Raw genomic sequence first — 19,592 nt, 5'->3', positions numbered from 1 at the left:
TAATGGCCTTAATTTTATATTTGTTTAAGGTTTGAGCATAACATATTATATAACTTTGCTTTAATGCTTGCAAGTAAAATGTAATGTAAAGTTTTTTGTAATGGTTGTCAAAGAAAGGCTTCTGAAAAGCATCTCCTACTTTAATACATTTGATATTTTAAAAATGAACTGTAATTTACAAAAAAATTAAAATAAATTGTGCATAAAGTCATTTAGATGAATAGACTGTATTTGTTCGAAAATATCTTCTAACTTAAATACAGTTAAATTTCTCCGATCAAAATCAAATTATTGGTTTAAAAGGTTTCTTGGGGCGGTGCCGAACTCCGAGGTGTTTGGCAGTGTTTTTGGGGGGATGTGTCGCATTTCCGGCACATAGCCGTTAAATGATTTTTAGCAAAAATCGTGCGGACATGACACACTCAAGTGGCTACCGATTGCTATTCCGATCCCAGTCCCCATCCAGATTGCTCACCCTCAGTCCGGTGATTCCGCCTATCGATGGATGTACTGAGCCGTGTCGAGTGGCGGGGAGGGTTCTCAAGTAATTTCCATTAAGTAAGTGTTTTGGCACTTAAAGCCCTACTGCAGTGGCATTGGTTGCTGTGATTGCATTAGGCGGCAAGTGGGTGCCCGAGTGTCAAGATCTGAGTGTTCGGCTTTGAGTTCAGAGGTCAGCATGACGAGTGGACAGGCTTCTTCAAGCCGCTTAAGCGCAAAGTTTTCTTCATTTTCTGCCTAAGTCTTAAAGCCCCCACCTATTAGGTTGCTTTCTGTTTTTGCACTTAGAACAATAATATTAAATTCCAAAATTACGAATTATATAGGTGTCTAAAGCTATGCAATGGGAAAATGATTGTGGTATGAATGCATTGGGCTTCCAAATATAAATATATTGTAGCAGCCCCAGTGATGTCTTTAATATATTAATTCAACTAGGTCTATAAGTATTGTTATTTTTGTGTGGTTTCTGGTTACTGTTATTTTGCTATACCTGAGCCCAAAGTTATACAAACAACAGTTTTGCTGGGCAACCAGGAGTTGGCCTAGGCAACCGACCATTCCAGCTCCCGCTTGTCATCATCATCATCATCATCTGTGTCGTTATAACAATGTATGGCTCTGGACGGTCGGTGGGATGGTTAACAAAACCTTCGTTTTGAAAATGCCATTTCCGACAATTTCCCGGAAACGTAGCATCCGCCCGTGGGATAAGGCGGGGAGTTGGGAAAACAGGGTGCAAGTGGCGACTGACGACGATGCTAATGGCGCCATTGTTGTTGTGTGTATACAGTGTTCGGTTGGCGGCGATGCGCAGATGAGAGCGGGCCCATAAAGTCATAAAATTGGCGGCCTGACACTCATTAGGCTTCTCTATGACAAGGCCACCCGAAATCGAAGACTAACTTCGTTTGCCTAAAGGTAAGAGGTAGAAAAACTAAGAAGGATTCGGTCAAGCTTTTCAACAATGGTACTTAAATTATAGTTATTTATGAAAGTAAGTAGCCAGAGTCAATTTTCCTTAGTTAAATCTTCAGATCACGGTTTTCTAAAACGTTAACGTAAATTTTCATTTATTACAAGTATTTCTTTTGTTGTTAAATAAATAAAGTCTTACCTTTTTCATGCCTACTAATATGGTCAATATATTACAGGGACTTGATGACTTTTATGTGCCCAATTCCCACAGCCAGTGATTAAGTTTGCTCTGAATCGAGAGGTTCCTGAGAAATCCGTTGAGTGGGCTGCTCAAGTGCGCATTGGGTTTTCTCCAAATTTGCGATACGTTTAAATTGATTTGACTTCCTCCATGGGATATGTAAATATTCGCCTCGTAATTATTTACATATTCATTGGGGCTGTGCATCCTGATTAGATTGATTGGAACTCATTTGCATGATATTTCTGGCTGCCATGTGCAGGTGGTGAAGGTATTCGCCGGGCCACGTTGTCTTTTGATTGCCGTGCCGTTGCTCATGAAGTGGCTGGCCTTTAAACTGGCTTTCTGACTACTTTTCCGTACTTTCTGCTTACTCTCCGCTTGTTGCAAACAGGATCCGCCCCGGGCTTAGTGGGTCAAGCCGCCTGGCCACAGAAATGTGTAGCGAGCTACAACAATTGTTTTACAACCGCCCCCCTGTCGGGTCATCATCAACTGCTCCTTCGGCCTTCAGAGTAACAATGGGTGTACTGAGAAAAAATTGCATCAAATTTGGTCAATCGCAAATTAAATTTGACGGCTAGAGGTATTTAATTTAACTAATTAACACATGTATCCATACGTATTTTAAAGGTTAATATTGGTAATCATTATTATAAAACAATATGTCTAATCGGGGTTACTTGCTTTTTTCTCCGTGATGTTGACGTTGACTTTTTCCAGTGGAAAATCATGTTCATTTCTGTGCAGTCTGCCGTGAGACTGAGCCGAGTTCTTGTGGCCCAGAGTCTCGGGCTCGCACTGTGTCAACAGCGGCCACAATAGGTACTCATTTGTAGTGAAATTTTGGTCAACAAGGCGTGACCTTGCCCCGCTTTTCGCCCACCACCACCCAACTTTCTTTTCCCATAGTGTATAGTATGTGTGTGTTAGGAAAAATTGCTTTTATATTACTTGGAGCTCAGTTGGGTTTTTGCTTGGCTTTTCCTTTTCCCTTTTGGTCCATGTGTCATTATGGGGCGTACACATTGTTGCAGCGCCTGCTGTGTCTTACACTTCCGCAGTGGCAGCGTCAGACACGCCCACACCTTCAAAGCCCCCATTCCCATTCCCCCATTTTCCCTAACCTTTCGGGGTCAGTTTTCCTCGTCTTCGCACGCAGTTTCCCGGCCGAGTTCTTGCCTTGTCATTGTTTGTTTAATTTTGTATGCCGGATATCCCAGCGTGTTCTTGCTATTGTCCTGCTGTCACCGAAATGCCAGCAACAATAACAGTAACATAAAGAGTGGGCGTGGCCACTGTTCCCCCTTTCCCATTGCCACCCACCTCTCCATCGCACTTCCATCAATGTTTATGCCGCTGACAACAAAAGAAATTAAATTGCCAACACTGAAATTCAATTGTATCTTCCCCCCTGGGCCTCACTCAAAATTTCTCAAAAGCTGGTGTAGTTGAGGAAGGTGGAAAAGTGCGGGGAATGACGACATCTTGAATTGTTATTGCCGCTGACTTATTGGAACATTGATTTTCCTTTTGTTGGGCCCTCAATTGTAGGAAGTAAACATTTTCGGCGCTTTCAATTTATTAAAAGGCGCGTGAGGCAGCCATAAAAAGGTCAATGATTATTATGCCTCCCATGCAAATTGGCAGACAGTGTCCAAAAATAGTTGGTGCCCGGGTAAACAAGCCCAAAGTACACAGAGAAAAATATGGTTAAAGGTCAGAAGTAACGTTAGTACTTTGTGTTGTTTATATACAATAATATTTTTATTTTCACTGCGTTGAATATTTTTATATTGAAATAATCACTGTTGAATCTTATACTTATTCTAGTTAATGATTTTATAATTTATGTATTGGCATTAGACCACTAGAGCTGGTATTTTGCTAAGAAAATATACAATATTATTTATTTATTTGCCAAAATTTGTATTTTTTTTGACTGTGTAACTTTTCTTATTTTTTTCCGTGTCCCAATTTTTTTTTTCGGTTTTGAGAAGATTCTAAAGTGGGGGAGACTTTGAGCTGATGGAATTCTTGCGGTGCTTCATGCAGATGAAAAGAAACCACGGCAAAATAGACTGTCCCTTCTTGTTAGTTAAGTTCACTACAGTATGAAGCAGCATTAATATGGAAATTAAATTCGCAGTCAGGCATTGTGCGCTGCTCTTCCTGGCCATAAATCAACATTTAACACAACCTGAACATCCGCCGCTGTTTACCCAACGTTTTCAATTTTTTAACCAGTTTGTTAACCATTTCCATTTCCAGCTTTTCCAGCCTGTTTGCCATTATCCATTAAAGCCTACTTTGTAGCGCTTTAACTGCAATTAAAACCATAAAAAAACTGTGCATAATTAAAAAATGTTGGCCTCCTTATGACACATTAACATATTTGCGTGGGGCCATTATTGCCATAACTCCCGCGGTCCTGCTTTGATCCCTGATGGTTAATTTATTTATTGAGGCAAACAACAAAGGCGGATGGAAGATATGTGTGTACATGTTTGGCGAACATTCGCACATTTGCATTGCCAAAATGCGGACTGATGGACGGAACATGTTACATTTGCATTCCGCCTGCGAGTGTCCCATTGTCCAACTGCCGCCTAATTCGGATGCAGATTTGGTTTCGCAAACAAGCGATGCAGCTGCAGTTGCATTCGATTACGGTCATCGTATAATTGTGCAACGCTAATCAAAGTGAAATCGCTCTTTCGCCCGCCAGGCGAATCGATTAACATGCCAAGGGTATATGTCCAGATACATTTGTGGCTGCGGGGAGCAATCTGAACTACATGTTACGGCCATTACTATAACATCTACGACTGCACGGGCATTTGCATTTGCATGGGCATGGGCTATTGGGTATTCACAAAAATCGACTTCTGCTTCGAGCAAATTAAACAGTATGGAAAGCGCCTTTAATTGACACCAAGGTAACGCATAAATTTCAATTGGTAGCCTTCGTGTGTGACAAAGATACTAAATATCTGCACATAGGCTGAATGCATTCGGCAGCAACCGGAAACCGGCGGAAAAAGCTGAATAACACTGAAATAAAATATATAAATATTTTAAAAAACTCTTTATTTTTAATTGGGAGATTTTTAGAATTCTTTAATTAAATGTGTATCTTCTGAAATAGGAGCTAAATAATTTATTTTATTTGTTAAGGATTTAAGATTTATCAAAATTAAAAACAATTTAATTAAGTGCCATATGTATTTGAATATCATTTAAAATCATAAATAACAGCTGCTAAAAATGTAGAAAATTTATTACTTTTTCTTGGTGTTTAACATAAAAATATGTTATGAGACAATTTAAGCTTTGAGAACTTATGGCTACTTTCTATATTGCTTATATTCACGTACTTAAACGTTTTTTTTTCAAAGTGCAACTCGAAAGTTGGCATGTGTGAGAGAATTATTATCTTGTACTTGCCCATGTCAAAGAAAATTTGCATTTTTCGGTCTGACAAAGGGCGGCGCTGGGAAGGACGACGTGTAGACAGGACTCTCTCTGGTGCGGTGTCATCGTGTGCTAGCACTGGAAAAACCTATACCAAATTGTCTGCCACAATGGACTGACAAGGTGCTAGATTGCATGTGTGGGACTGTTTTAAATAGAGCAACAATGTGCAATGACAATGAGATGAGAGCTGCTAGCAAATGTGACACAGATACGAGCTGAAACTTTCAAATGTACAGACAAAACCATCGAGGGCTCATGTGTGGGGTGCTTGTGGCCTTCGCCAAGGACCCAATACCGTGCGATCTCTCTGCCTTTTTAATTAAACCAGTTCCCTTTGAACTCGAAATGTGCTGTGAAATGTTGTTTGTTGACAAATACTTTTAAAAACCAGAAATTTGATCGGTGTTAAGTCTTGACTTGCAGATTATTGGAGTTTGAAATTTAAGTTTAATAAACAAGACTTCTCTTTTTTCCCAATCCCAAGCTACACCTTTCCCAGAAAATTAATTAGATGAATACCTTAATCGCTTGTCCCTGTGGACAATTTAGGAAGTGCCGTTGAGTACACGACCTTGAGTACGGCATGAATGCGGAGTGCTCGAACCGTTTATAGCCCTCTGCAGACGCAACATGACAATATAATACACACCCATATGGTCGAGGGGACTTAAATCCCTTTACCGCCCCAATATCCTGCCCATCTGCCAATCCGCCCATATAATTGTGCGGTTTCTCAGCCATTTTTATGTGTTTTAATTTTCATTGGAGCACTAAAAACTTGTCAGCGTCGTCACTGTCAGCGTGTTCCCATTTCACGGGGGAGAAAGTGAAGGCGAGGGGCGCAACGCAGGCAACACGATCTTGAGGAGTAGAGGAGGCCAATAAACACTTTTATAAAATTCTCAAATCGCACGTGTTGCTTTTGTCAAGGGGTTGCCGTGGAAGTGTTAGTGGAAGTGGAAGTGGAAGTCGCCCCAACATGGAGACATACAATACAATAAAACTGCTAAGTGCATGGGCATGTTGTTGTGGCATATAGCTCCATATAGTTCTATTCGGCCCCTACTCTACCATATATATGCATTAATCGAGGTGTGCTGCATTTCGGCCGTAAAAACCAAGTGGCGAATGGGAGCACACTAAAAGAATAATTGCATTTACCTGAGGGGAAAAATTCCCTTAACTCTTGAAAAACTTGAAAATCAAATTCCTTAAACGAATTAAAGAAAAAACAAATTATAAAATTTAATTTATTTATATGTGCAACTTTTATTTAATAAATTAAATTTATTAACAAAAAAGTTTAATAGTTAAAACAAGAATACATTATTCTAAAACGTTTAAAGTTAAACGGTGTGTTGGCTTTCATAATTTAATTGTTTGTTGTATTATTAATAATTCACGCAACAAAGTGTTAATTTGAGTATTGAGTTTTGTTACTCTGTGTTTGGTTTATAAGCCTTAGCAAATTACTGATTAAAAACTTCAAACACACTTAAAGTGATCTTAGACGTTTTTTCTCTTTTGAATACAATAAATTAAATTCTTAATAATGCTAAAAAAGTTGAAATTTTGTAAAATTACAAAGACTAATTTCTTTTTATGTAAATGCATTGGCGATATTAGCTAAATTTTTTTTTAGTGGCAGTGCAAATGAAGGCGGCATCGATAAGCTGCCAGAAACTGTGCAGCGAGTGTGCCACATAAAAATGGCATTTGACATGGCCACCGGGTGGATGTGGATGATGGCGGGGCCGAAAGGGGTTGGCTAATGAGCATTATGAATGCTTGCCATGATGTCATTGCACTTGAGTGGATCTAGTTGTGTTCTCCTTTATGTAGGGGTAACCTTCACACCCCACCCATGACCAACTCCCACCAAAGTCTTACAAAACACGGAGCAATGAAAGCCGGAGAATTTGTTGCATGGGGGGTGGCGAAAAGTAATTGCAACTTAAACAAACAAAACGACGGAGCAGCGACCGCAGGGCGGAGGGCAAACAGTAGCAGTAACGGGTTAAGTGGCCGCATCCTCCAGTCGCCCTGAAAGGGTTAAGCTCGCATGCATTGTGCACATGCGGCTGAAGAGCCTGCCACTTGTGCACAGCCTCATTAGCAGGAACAAAAATACATTTCACAAAGAACTCACTTTGTTCTCGTTAAATTACACTCCGCTTTTTGATTTGTTTGCATTTCGGGTTCTGTTTCAGATCATTTGTTATTGTTTATCATTTTAATATTGGTTTTGGCAGTGCACGGCAAGAAACGTCGATCTTAATTCCCATTTAAAGTATTTCTTAAGCTTAAAATTTAGAGTATGTTAAATTGATGGATATGGTTATATTTTTGCAGTGGGCTGCTCTAAAACCATCTTTAGGTTCGACACATTTACACAAATAAATTAATTAAATAGATCGTTGAGGATTTGATAATTGTATAATTTGGTAATAAGCAATCCTGTCTATTAAATACAATACATTCTTTTTTAAAGATTATTATAAATAGTTAAAACAAAACCGCACTAATACAAAATTACAAAAGATTGTTTAAAATTTTTTTTAAATAGTTTAGACAAAACCACATTTACAAAATAACAAAAGATATTTTAAAGACCTACAAAAAATGGACAGAGTTGATCCAAAAAACTTTGACGCTCTCTTGTGTTTATATTTATGTTTTATATCATTTTTTTTTTGAAAGACTTGCAACATGTTGCTGTGGTTCCAGCAACATGCTGCCGCCGGGCCTTCCAGCTAATTTTGGAAAGGTTAACGCTGCGCCGCAGCCGGCTAGTCAGACGATGTCTTCATGTCTTTTGGGGTGTGTTCTGGGGGACCGTCCTGACAACTCCGCAGTCGGTTGTCAACTTGTCGTAGGCGCGGATTGTCGCTCCCGGGAAAATTCGGGATTCGGTTCGGTGTTCGCTTTGTTTACATGCCAAATACTTGCGGCCGGGGGACTGCGAAGGCTGTTCTATTTAATTACACAATAACTAAAGTTTGTTTGTTGTTCATTCCGCCTTGCAGAGCACTTCCGGGGCATAAAACAGCTGGACACAAGGGCCTTTTATGAGTGCGCGAAGTGAAGTGGCCAGCAGATACCAAATGGATGCCGTCTAAAATCAAAGAAACACAAATCAAGACCAGAGGAAAAACATCGGGGACGAGCAACAATTAACGGGCGGAAACCAAAATGTATAAACAATCAGCAAAATGTGCAAATTCGTGGAGTGCCAATCGAAAGCCAGCTTGAGTGAAAGTGAAAAACTGCGGCGCGCGCAAATAATTAATTATCCGGCTGCTTATTAGCGCAATTTTGCCAAGGCGGCGCAGACGTTCTGTTTATGGGCAAATTTGCCAAACGCAAATAAAACCGAACTGCTGCCAGTCGTGCATTAATAATTTGCATATTCCGTCCCATCCCCATCTCCACACCTCCCCCCAAAAAACAATCACACAGAACAGACAGTGCGGCGTGTGGCGTTGAAGTGTTTATTAAATTGTCTTCGCCGCAAATGCAAGACGTTTGCCCGACAAGCGGAGTAATAGCACTTGCCCCCTCGAAATGCTGGAGTTACAAGTTTGCGCAGATTTGTCAGCCGGCAACTTGAGCGAAATGGGACACCAAAAGGCCACGGATACGGCACATCGGCAGACCCGGAGAAAATTAGTCTGCCGGACTTTCCCCACCAGATTCCTTCTGCTGCTCATCGCCGTTCTACTGAGCATGGGTGAGTCCAGAATTTGTTTAGCCTTATTCTAATGCCAACAATAATGTTTACCAACCGGAAAAACTTCAAAGATGCCAGTTTTTAAGTCATCAAACAAGTACTCCTACAACATCTAAAAATCTCTTTAAATTGTGTCAGCGGTAATATAAAATTTGTAGTGTATTTGTGTATTTCAAAATAGTACTTTCATATAATAGTATATATAATATATATGAAATCAATAAAATAGATGATATTTGTATATTAGGTGGCAAATAAACGTATACGTACATTTTGTTTACAAATATCCTTTAAATGTTTTCAATAAATCGTAAGGCAGCATATTAAATATTTTTCGAACCGACAAATTTGAGGCCATTGAAACGCACTTTAGGAGATTCATTTGTTCAATTTAATGAAGTACTTGTCGGGCTTCCCCAGTTCTCCTCCGGGGCTGTCATCCCTTTTCAAGTGGCATCTCGGCAACTGGAAGGCAGAAACAGTGTCAACACAGTGCCACATTCGGACCCTAACTCAATTGGCTGCTCCACTTTTTGTTTTGCGCCAAGTCCGACGCTGCGGCTGCTCAATTAAGTTCTTCGATTGCGACTCTAGCTCCAAACATGTCCGCCAACCCTACAGAAGTTCGTACTTAAAAGAGTAAAATATATGTACTCAAGCAAATTTATACACAGAACAAATTCTAGTATGAGTTTTGTTATTTAATTAAGGATAAAAGTATGAACTAGCATTAAACACAGGTTAGATGCTGTCCTTTTGTTTTATTTTTTTACATTACAGGTTATTAATAAAATTACAAGCTTTAAAGTTAGTTAGTCAAACACGGCTTAACTTCATCTATTTGTTTTCGCAACTATAAGTACTATTTCTTCCTGAATGCTTGTTTTCTCAGTGGAGATACAAACAATCGATACTTGAAATGACATTCGAAACAACACTTTGGCATAATAAAATACAAATAAAAGGGACAGTGATACACAGACGGCAATTGATTGACGAAGTGGCAAAGATATGGCCATAGGGAAGTGGGAAGGGGAAGTGGAGAGTGCTGGGCAATAAAAGGGATTGACAGTCGGTTCGAGTCGCGTTCTTAGCGGTGGCGAGGTGTCGCACTGGCAGACAGAAAGGGGTTTAGTTCGATTCGGGTTGAGGTGGCCAGGGATCCACTCGAACGGCTGTCAATGGCAATCAGCGGAGGAATCAGACCCCGTACACACACTCCACTTTCGAGCAGCGCTAATGCTGATGCTGAAGGCTTGTAAAAAGTTTTTAATGACCCCGGCTGCCGTGTCGCCATGGCACAATAGTGCCCGGAGTCTAAACGAGTCGAATCGAAACGAATGGAGGGGCAATCCGCAGTACTTGCCAAAGCAAATCTGTGTCAGGCTGTTGCTCCATTACTCCGCTGCTAATGAACAGCTTAAGTAGCGCATTTCAATAGGGACATTCCCTCGATTGCAGCCAGTGCAAGCAATTTAGATATTTTGCGCCCTTTTCTAGTCATCTTTCAAAGAAAAAAGTCTCAAAAAACTTTTAGTTTCAAAGAAAACCGTTGGATATCATACTTGTGTGAATAAAAATAATTCAAGTTCAAATGATCTTCAAAATAATACTATTTTTACAAAGCCTTTACCATAGCCAATATATGATCTTCATTATTTGACATAAAATATTATAATTCCTTCAGTAATATTTTCAAAAATGTACTGAGCAAAAACCAAATGTTATAACGCATTCGCAATATAAATGTTTCTTTTAATTTATAGTGATATTTTAAAGAAAAATGTTAGAAAAAACAAAAAGTTGTTTATTTGTAATATCTTAAAGTTATAAAATATGAAATTACTGTGATACTATTCACAAATAATTTGTTTTCCTTTTGTAAAGCAAATGATACTCACTCATCTCTGATCTCCGATTTGAGAGCATATTTCGGCAGCCACTAAGGGGTGAGAATTTAATGGGAGTCGGGGCTGGGATTTTAGCGCCGTGCGTCGTGACTCTTTGAAGTGCCTTGTTGTAGGTCTTTTTCACTCCAAAATCCAGTGCACTCCAGTTCAGGGCATTGTGAGGATTGGCGGGGAAGTGCTTCGGCATCAGCAGAACGAAAATCTGACGCATCAGCCCTCTATTAAATGGAGGCCGCGGCGCTAATGGATAGGGTTAATGGGTTGGGGTTGGCAGCAAAGTGGTGTATTAGTGAAAGTGAATTAGAACCCAAAACGGACATCTATTGTTCTGATGTGCGACGAACTGCAGGCCATAACCATTCACCAAAGAAGTGCGGCTATAAATCAGTGCATTGAAAGCTGTGCGGATTAGTAATAAATTTCATTTGATTTTCCAGGGGATCGGGATCGGGATTGGGATTGGGGAGTTCATGGTCCGCCGACTGTGTAAACTCGTTTCCATCAATTTATGCTCCACTGAAAGTGCATAATAATCAGGGACATGGAAATATCATAAATCCCATGAGCAAACTGCTGGTATAATAACGATGGCCATTTGCTCACTAAAAACAAAATGCAATAGAACTATAATTTCAGCTCACTTGAATGCATCAAATAAAAACATAAAATTCTTCTTACTGGTCAATTTTATTCGGTGGAAATTAAAATTATTTTGGACTATAAAGTACTTAGTAAGAATCATTTAATCATTTTCATTGTAATACAGAAATATATAAGGAATACATTTTGAAAATAATGCAGAGTACTTTTTCAAAATAAAAAACATTTAATTATGTTTTTTCTTTTGAAAAGGTAAACTGTAGTTCTTTGTAATGTTAGCAGTACATAAAGAAAGTCCTACACTTTTTTTTTCATAAATTATTTGCAATTACTTCGCGACTGATTGGTTTTTAGCTATATATATCCTTGAATATAGAGATAGTTGTTGTAGTCTTCAAATTGATTGCGAACTACAAGTATAGTACCCCCACGGCGAGAACTCCCCACAAATGCATCAATTTCATCATTGAAATATTAATTGCAAAATAATATTGACAGGCAGCAAACAAATTACAAATAAAATATGTAAATTTCCTATGGTTTTGTGCTTGGGTAAAAAGCCAGTGGACCACGAGTGGGTGTGTCGGGACCAACATTTTTGGGCACTGATTATGCTAGTCACGCAAAAATTGCCAAAAGGTAAATCGAATAGGGGTTTTTTGGTTTCGCAGGGTGGGCTTAGGACCCGCGTCTGTATTTGTTTATTATTAATGCAATTTGTAGTTATTTGTTTCGGTGGCGTGCATATGCATATCCCATTCTCATTCCGATCTCGTCTGTTTGCCGGCTTGTTCTGTTGTTTGCTTGCTACAGCCATAAAACGCAATTATCGCGCACAAAGAACAAAGCCGAGTGCAGGAAAAGTGCACCTCTAACTATGTCCCCAACAATCCCCAAACCTAAAAATGTAGCCCGAAAAACCGAGCTGCAAAAGTTGTCGCCAGCTGATGCTGAATTTCGCAGTTTCGCATTTGCGTTGCCATAATTAACTTATTTTGTGCATTAGCAACAGATTTTGTTTATTAACGCATGTGCGCTTGCCTTCGGTAATGCGATACCATTCACCCAGCCCCCGAGGCTTTAATGCGTTAAGAGCTGGGTCCAGGGACCACGGGGTGTATACTTATCTTTTGGCATTGCGAAGTGAGTTTATTTGTTTTCTGTTTGTGGTTCTTGGGGCGGTGGGTGGGTGGCTTGGCATTCTCTGCGGCTGCTGTCGCATAATTTATTTATCATTAGCAAAATTTGGCAAGCATTGGAATGTTTTCCCCTCGTTTCCCCGATTCGTACCGCAAGACTTGGCTGTTGTGTCTGTGTATTTGGCTAAATAGTTAAAATAATTAGGCTCATTAGAAGTTTTGTAGGTTTCTGGTTGCGTAGCGCTGCCTTGATCGACAAGTGCAAATTGGTATTAATGCAGAAGTTTGGGAAACTTCAAAAGCCATTGGCAAAAGGGGAGCGGTATGAAAAGAGCCTGAATATAACGAATTAAATTGAAGTATTGTAGTATTAATTGAGAAACTTCAAAAAGAAAAATTTATTTTTCAATTAAAAGGGAAAACTGATCCAATACTCACCAATGATTGGTGCTCAGTTATTTATGTTTACGTTTTTCTAGTCCACTTTAAAATAAATGCTAATACTTTTGTTCGAATGTTACTGCGATATTTGTGCCAAGTGAGGCAAATGTTTTTCGGAAAATGAAATTTGCCGATATTTAAACTCCATCTGGCAATAGTTCACGTTTAATTAAGCAACGTTGCCAAAAAATAACTGGGACATATCACGACGACAGAATCGCAACTGGCGCCCCAAAAATACCACAGTTTTGTTTCAGTTTGTTTGGTTTGTTTTTTTTTCCTTCGGTTTTCTAGGTATTTCTGCTAGCGCCACTCCCCCAAATAACAAAAACTTGTTGTTTGCAGGGTCCAAGTGGAAACTGTGTGTGCAAAATGCAACAGCCGCAACAAAAACGGCATAAACTTTTAACAATTGCAAAACCAAATAAACAAAACGTAGGGTGAAACAAAGGGAAAACACTAAAAACTGCTGCAGGCTATAAATCTGCAATGGGCGGTGAAGAGGTGGGCGGGGTCCTTGTGGGGCGGTGGGTGGTGGGCGGTTTTTGGCCACCAGGTCCTTTACACAGACCCATTCACACATAAAAAGCAAACACTCACAAATTACGGAGAATGCGCCTGCTGCGTAAATAACTAATAAGGCTCGGGGATAAATTTCAAGTGCAATTTTGTGAGCATCGTAACCAAATACAACTCGAAACAAAACAAAAACCCACGGCCGCCGGCTGGCGGGAAAACTCGCACACAAAAGTTAAGCGTACTGGCTGCGTGCACTGAAAGTAAAGTCACATAAAGGATTATAACCTTGAAACATCAAGAGAGGGACTTCAAAATACATAAATTACTGGATAAACAGAAGTTGCATAAAAGTGTTAAATTGCTAATAATATATATATTATTTAAAACCTGTTTGCTACTGCACCAGCTAAGTGTTTTCAGACTAAGCTGATTTTTCCGAAATCAAACAGCTACTTTTCCTAACAGTGTAATACATTTGCGTTTTGTGTGCAGCACATTTCTATGACTTAATTAAAATTATGAATGTTTTTGCCACTGAATCACTGGCATGACCAAAAACCAGACAGAGATGGTGGATGGAAATAGGAAATGGGAAAATTGCGAGTCGGGGAAGCGGGAAAAACGGACAGGATGTCCATGGCAAATGCGCTTTTTGCCAGCGAGCCAAACAAACAAACAAACAAACAACTAGTAACATCAATTTTTGCATAAATCAGAAGGCACAAAAACCATGCCAAATTGTTAACATAAAACGAAATGAATACACCACACGCCCGAATTTCCCACATAACCCATTGACACCACATTTGTGTGACTGCGCCGGGAGATCTAGTCACCAAAAATGAAATTTCCGAAAACCATTGTCGCTTATCGCGAGCTGTCCCGCTTTTACCATTTTTCCCACACTCACCCTTTGGCAAATGTATATTGCATTTAAGGCAGCGCCCAGATTAATTTTCTAATCAAACCGAACGTTGACTCCCAACTTTTGGTTGGGGGAAAATTCATTATTACTTTTATTCGTGTGTAAAGTGTGGAGTTGGCACTTAAACGAAATTTCGATTGACAAATATTGAGCTGTAACTACTAATTAGCGGACTTTTGTTTTTATTTTGATACCGATGGAAATCCAACCAAAACAAAATTCTTGGCCGCTAGATATGGCAGGTTATTCCTTTTATTCTCTTTTGTTGGATATTCCCCATTTTCACACAAAAAAGTGCCAACAAACGACTTGTTGAAAGACCCGACAAACTGTTGGCTCGCAAAATTGATACCAGCAGCCAAATAGGCAAAGCATCAAGAAAAACATAAATATGAAAGAAAAAACTTTGGAAAAACAAAACGAAGTTGCGTGAATTCACGTTACCATCAAACAGAAGAAAAACAATTTTTATTTCTAACCGTTTTTATGAGAAACTATCGAACGTGCAATACCTTTAAGTTAGGAATGCTGAAAATGGAGAAATACTCCTTAATAAAATATTGTTAAATATAAACTCCAAAAAACACATTGCGAATTAAATATTAGAAGAAATATATATATTTGATATTTCTTAAATAATTTAGCTGGTTAACTAACTAAGGAAAGACAAATAATAATTTTTGTTGGGGGTCTTAATTCTAGCAAAGCTGTAGCTTGAAATAGTTTTACAATAAAAAGTAATTTCAACGAATACAATTCATATGCTAACTGGGTAGGAGTCACAAAATTTGTTTGAATAAGATGCTAAACATATTGATTTGTGGGAAAGGGTTGGGTCTGTCTCTTTTCCAACTCGTATACCCGAAAGCAGAACTTAGGGTACCAGAAAGAGCTTCGAGCAAAGCGATTCATAGCGGAGTCGATGAATGGCATCCAAGTTGGGTCCCTGCAGCGGACATGGGGCCAGTGGGCAATTGGAATGGAATGGCCCGAGCGGCGGCGGTGGATATGGAGGGTGGGATGGGGAACGGGGAGTGGGGAGTGGGGATGGAAATGGGCAGCGGATAGCACAAACGGTCAAAAGTTCCATTAGTGTCAGGCCATGAATGCTATTTACAAGCAGTTCGCGATGCGGCATGCGAGATAAGCGCTCTGACGCTACGACTGGGCCAAATGGAAAAACTGAATGAACAAGAAAAGCGTCGGAAAAAAAATATACTCGTAGGGGGAAGGAATCCCAGTCGGCGTGCACACACAAAACGCAGTAGGGGAGGCGCAAAAAAAAATTTGCTGAACTAAAAATCCATTCGGCATCGATGCTGGTGCCGAGATAACAAAATGTTTGCTGCCCAGCCTCAATTGAGTCGTACTCGTAGTCTTCGGCGTTCCAACGTTGCGTATACGCCAAGTGAGCAGGGCCAAAGAAGCTGAAAACGAACTAAATAAATACGATCCAGCAGATGTGGATGGGTACACTGTCGAAAATTATATCTAAATATTATATTATTATTATCAATCTAAAAAAAGATGTTCAAAAAATTCCTTTTAAATTAATTTATAAAATTAAAATAATTCAAATTTTATACATACTTTGTGAACCTTACCTTTTTGTATTTTTAAAAGCTATCAAAAGGCTTTTGTTAATAAGTTTAATTTAATACTTTCCGTTGTTAACATTAAAATGTTAAAGCTCAATTTTAAATAGTAAATTTAATAGTAAAGAACTATCACAAATTTTTAATTAAATTTTTTTAATTTAAATAATATTATAACATTTAAATAGCCATCAAAAGGACGAGACATTTATTTATAAAATACCCTTAGTATTTTCAGTGTAATTTTATGAGCTTAAGGAGAAGAGCAAATGAAAATTTGCAATTTGCAGGGAGAGGAAGTACGATATCTAACTAAGCAAGCGTACTACTTCTGTGCACTGCAATGTCACCAGCTTGAAAATAAAAACACAAAGTCCCTCACATGCATGTTTATGTTTTTAGCAGCGACTGTTTGCCCAAGCCCTCCTTCCACCAAGCCGTCTGCGCAGTATTTGCACAGTTATCCTTTTTGTTTTATTTGCTTAGCGCTTCTGTGCAAAGCGGAGGGTAACGAATACTATCTCGAGACAAGGAGTGCCAGTGCACGGGCCGCGCAAGGATAACCCCGAAACCGGGGTTAAAGGACGGCGTTTCGGCACATCATCATCGCCATCATCATCATGCACTCGAGCTGGCAACACTCGGATTAATGTTTGTTATTATTTTTTCATTTATCGCATATATTCCTATTGTTTACCCTGTCCAATTTCTGTTTGCAGAAAGCAGACGGGAGTGTTTTTTCTTCGTATTATTTTTCTTTTGGCTCCTTTTGGAGTATTGCGAGTTAGTCTGGATTTTGTTTTTTATAAACCACTGCCAAGTGGCAAAGAATGTTCAAAAAAATGTACAGCAGTGCAAGAAAAAAAAGAGTAAAGTGAAATCAATGATAATTAAAGCTTATAAAATTGTTGGGTAAAAAAACTTATGAGAATGTCAATGTAACTAAAACTAGTGAGTAGTTGGATGTTTCGAAATTAATGGCAATTAATTTTAATTTTCGGGAAATAGTAAGAAAAAAATAAACCTACTAAGAGTAAAAAAGAAAATACGTACTAGCAAACAATTAAAAACTTGTGATGTTAATTAAGCCCTTTAAACTCATATTACCAAGCGATTAAAAACTACGTAATTTGAATTATTGAAGTTTTTTCTATAACCATTTGATTGGATATTTGATTAACCGACTCATAATTAAATTGTAAATCGTAATTGAATTTAATCATCAGGCAATTAGTAAATGAAAATTGTGAAATCCAAATCAAATCCACACCCCCAACGACCCAACGGCTCATTTAGCAGCCATAACACACAACAAATTATGGTTTGCATTTTGATAATCAGCATTTTTTCATTTCCTTTGGCAAGGTGTGCCACGTCCATAAACAAAGGGAATTTTAACTAAATTATGTTGGACTTTTTGTTTGGCTAAGGCTAATGCCCTCTGGACACGTCACGAACGGGTTGGTTTGGGTTATGATTCCGATTTAAATGTAGCTCTGGGTTGGGCCCCCGTCCCGGATGTTTTCCCTTGGGGTTGTGACAAAAGCACAGCGAAAAAACAAATGTTTCTCCAAGTCCAACTTCATTTCCAGAACCTCCATAAGAGCGCGGGCATCGTAAGCAGTAACTAGCATATTCGGTTTCATTAGAAGCGCTTTTCCTAGTTTTTTCCTCCCTTTTCCTACCCCTTTTTCTGGCCGATTGCACTTTTTGCCCGACATTTTTCCAGTCTGGGTCTGGTATTAGTTTTTTCAAGGCATTAGTTTAGTGCTGGGCGTGTGCGGGCTTTTGATTTATGGTTTCGAATTGTGCGAGTTGCGTTTTTTATGTTAATTAAATTGCTTTGCCTCGGATTGGATTGGATGGGATGGGATGGGATGGGGTTGTGCTGCCGTTTCTGGTCTGGCTGCTGAAGTGCATGTTCGCCGATGCCTGACTAAGTGCACTTGGCCAGCCAGCCATTTCAATCCTGGCTCCTGGTCAAAACCCAACTGTCGCACGAACCGCTCTTTGACCCGCCTGAGCAAATGAACTGCAGCACGCTTATTGTCACTAAATGCTGTTGACCCAGCAGGAAGGCTTGGCAGCCGGCTGTTCGGGCCTGTTCTAGTCCTTCTGATGCTCGATTCGAGTGGAGTCGAGTGGGACCGAGTCAAGGAGCTGTGGCAGTTATTAGAAATTCCATTATGCATGTGTATGGGCTGCCCATGTGGGCTGTGTCAACACTGACGGTCGGGACTCAGGACCCCAGACAGGTGGCTTGTCATCAGCGATACACTGGTAAACAGATCAGATTCAAAAGTATTCAGCATTATGTATAAATATATATATAGAACCTTTTAAATTTTTGTATATATGATTTTTCAATGTTGTGCTTTAATCAATCAAATCAATTCACGAATGAAGTTGCCTTCTATTTTAAAATTGCCTTAAACCTATCGTCATTTGCACAAAAGAAAACGTATCAATATTTTATATTTAAGCAAGTAAAATTAAAATGAGAGAATAAACCTTGACAAATGAGAAGACTTCAGGAGAAATTTTGCATCTCGTAACCACCATTTCTTTCCAGTGCCCCTATGGTAAGTCACCCTCGCCTTTCCAAGAGCTTGCTATTTCTGGTGAATAATAAATCTTTCAATGAGCTGGCAGTCAGGCAATGAGGACGCTGATGGGAAACCGAAACAGAAACAGAAACAGGAGCTACCGTAACTCCTGGTAAACATGCCAAAGAGCAAAACGGGGCCCATTTCAATGGAAAGCTGCAACAAAAGAACATTAAATACAAAGGCAATGCCACCCACACGTACACATGAGTGCACATAGATATTTTACGCCAGCTGGACCGATATCTGTTTGTTTTTCTCTTCCCTTTATAAGGAGCGACTCCTCAAATTATTATGCTGTGATATTCGAGTGTGGAGTGGGCCCTCCATTTCGGCAGCTTGTTTGTCCTGGGTGCCTGCCACGTTTTCAGGATTGCAATATTTAACCAGCAATTTCAAACTCGCAACAAATTGAACACAGTTTAGGACAAGCCCTCAAAAGCAATCAATTAGTTTGAAACTAAAACTAATAAGCTTTCAGATTCCCAAAACTAAATTTATCTACTTTTATCAGGTATCCTGCGGCAACACAGAAAGAAAATGCTATGTTGGAAACATGAACTGAAAGAGTAACATTACACATAGAAGCCAAACATGAATTTATAATTAATTTGTTGAGCTCATATTCAAACACACATAATACATTTCTTTTTGTAAATAAAATATTTACTTTAAAATTGTTGTTTCAAAAAATGTAAAGCATATAATTGCATAAAATACATCTTTCGAACAATCTTTATTAAAAATGTTTGTATCTCATAAACTTTTGCTAGGCGACCTGTGGTTAGTGTAAAAATTCAGCTTCCAGCCCCTGGGAATGTCGACAAAAAATGGCATCTAACTTTTCAATTTGGTATCTCTTGCGGCTTCGACGAATGACGCACTCTGGCCAGATTGGAAAACAATAAAACAGGGTAGAAGGAAAAGTGCTGTGAAAAGAGCGTGAAAAGTGTGGAACGGAAGGTGAAAGGGCATCCAAGCATCCTGGGA

General features: G+C 39.3%; 1 protein-coding gene across 3 annotated transcripts in view; it reads left to right on the top strand.

The window, feature by feature from the left end:
• The window catches only part of LOC108140790, a 46,856-nt gene that overhangs the window by 10,979 nt on the left and 16,285 nt on the right, over positions 1-19,592 (top strand). Inside the window, exons 1-2 of one of the 3 annotated variants that reach the window (XM_017263784.2) lie at positions 8,034-8,049; positions 8,164-8,867. In XM_017263784.2, coding sequence (XP_017119273.1) covers positions 8,702-8,867 — 166 coding nt within the window. In that variant the 5' untranslated portion in view covers positions 8,034-8,049; positions 8,164-8,701. Of the gene's footprint in view, positions 1-7,971; positions 8,868-19,592 lie in introns of those variants that run through there. The other 2 variants (XM_017263783.2, XM_017263782.2) reach the window with 2 other exon arrangements.

Source organism: Drosophila elegans, unplaced genomic scaffold, assembly GCF_018152505.1.
Source record: "Drosophila elegans isolate 14027-0461.03 unplaced genomic scaffold, ASM1815250v1 contig_476, whole genome shotgun sequence".
Taxonomy (NCBI): domain Eukaryota; kingdom Metazoa; phylum Arthropoda; class Insecta; order Diptera; family Drosophilidae; genus Drosophila; species Drosophila elegans.
The sequence above is the reverse complement of the archived record's forward strand: the minus strand, read 5'-3'. Positions and strand labels throughout refer to the sequence as shown.